Consider the following 1827-nt stretch of genomic DNA (forward strand, 5'->3'; position numbering starts at 1 on the left):
GTAATTTCTGATTAGCACCCTTTCATTAAGATCATCATAACAAAACTTCTTCCTCTGGAGTAGGAATTGACTTACTTCTTGATTTCAATTCACTTCACTATGTAAAAATTGAGTATTAATATTCTACATGTTGTCTTGCATGTGTACTGTGTTCAACAGCAATCATTTGGAAATTAGCTCAGGAAGACTCTCTGCTTCACTGATGACAAGGTTCTAGAAAATGCAACTAGGTGCGCACAAGGGACACAACAGATAAGAGTTAATGGTTGCAGGGATGTCCAGTCCACATGAGAACACAACGAAGAATGGAATCTGTGATAAATTTGCTGGATCACGCCACAGAATCAGAGTCACGTAAGGGCTGCTGTAAATGAGTACATTTAGTACAAAAGGAGGATCAACCGAACACACGCTAAGCACCTTGCACTGTGTTTTGTGTTTTACGTGACTTATTACATTTCATTCTCATGAAAAAAAGGGAGTGGCAGGAAAAAAAACCTGTTGTAAGACATTTTTTTCTGACATTTGCCTATTTATTTTAATGTATTTCTAAGAAATGCATGCCAGTCAAGTTATCATGATGCTTATAACCTCTTAGTCCTTCCCAGACAGGAGAAGGTAAATGTCATTTTCTCGATGGGGACAGAGAGACTAATTGGAGTATACCACTGCGAATCTGCTTAGTTTTAATACTGTAAATGACAGGGTTCATAACAGGGGGGAAAAGGAAGTAGATGTAGCTCATTGTGATGTGTACTAGATCGGGAACATTCTTCCCAAATCGGTGGACAAACGTCAAACCAAAAACAGTAACACAGAAGACCAAGATGCAGCAGATGTGGGAGATACATGTGTTGAGGGCCTTGGCCCTCTCCTCTCCAGAGGCAATGCTCATGACAGTCTGGAGAATCAAAATATAGGAGCAAAAGATGATCAGGCAGTCCATTAGGGCCACAGAAAATACCACCACAATAGGATATAGGCGATTGAAGGTGATGTCAGCACAGGCTAATTTGATAACATCCTGGTGGAGGCAGAATGCATGAGAGAGGACATGGGATCTGCAATAGGAAAACCAATAGAAAGGCAATATTGGAGGCAAGATGAGGACAAATCCCCTCACAAAAGCTCCCGCTCCAATCTTTATCACTTGGGTGTTTGTAAGAACGGAAGTATATCTCAGTGGGTTGCGGATGGCAATGAAGCGATCATAGGCCATGGCAAGCAAAATTCCAGACTCTATTGTAGAGAAACTGTGGCTGAAGTAGGCTTGGAGAAAGCAGGTGCCGTGGCTGATTTCCCTGTGATTTATCCACACTACACACAGCACTGTAGGCATTGTAACCAGGGTCATCCCAAGATCTGTGGTTGCCAGCATGGCTAAGAAATAGTACATGGGTTCATGGAGGTTATGGTCAACCCTGATGAGAAACAGGAGTATGCCATTGCCAAGAAGTATGGAGATATAGACGACAGATAACGGAATGGAGATCCAGTGGTGAGCTTTCTCCAGGCCCACAAAGCCAGTCAGCAGAAAGGGTGTGGCACTGGTGTTGAGTTCCATAATGGGCATTATGATAAGATAAGCCTTCTTTTAAGGAAAGACTACGCGCAGGTCTGTAGGTCTTCAGAAATTCTCCTTCTTTAGTTTCTACCTTTTTACTTCCTGTAGCTCTTCCCTAAGCCGTAGTGACACCAGAGAAATAAAGCAGTCATTCTTAGGAAAGCCTTAGAGATAGAAAAACAATATGTCAACAACTGCAAATCAGTGCTTATGTACGTGCCAGGTGAGACGGATATGGTAGTAAGTTTACGAGATACAGCTGG

General features: G+C 42.3%; 1 protein-coding gene across 1 annotated transcript; it reads right to left on the bottom strand.

Moving 5' to 3' along the window:
• Positions 1–625: 625 nt before the first annotated feature.
• LOC123803730 (olfactory receptor 51B6-like) lies at positions 626–1573 on the bottom strand. Its single transcript, XM_045815387.2, has one exon. The coding sequence runs from the start codon at positions 1571–1573 to the stop codon at positions 626–628; it is 948 nt and encodes a 315-aa protein (XP_045671343.2).
• Positions 1574–1827: the final 254 nt, after the last annotated feature.

The sequence above is a fragment of the Ursus americanus genome, chromosome 16 (assembly GCF_024610735.1).
Source record: "Ursus americanus isolate L20-20 chromosome 16, mUrsAme1.1.p, whole genome shotgun sequence".
Classification (NCBI taxonomy): Eukaryota; Metazoa; Chordata; class Mammalia; order Carnivora; family Ursidae; genus Ursus; species Ursus americanus.

Bases quoted from the DNA above. Each gene is read 5' to 3' on its own strand.
- LOC123803730 (XM_045815387.2), bottom strand. From the start codon at position 1,573: ATGCCCATTATGGAACTCAACACCAGTGCCACACCCTTTCTGCTGACT.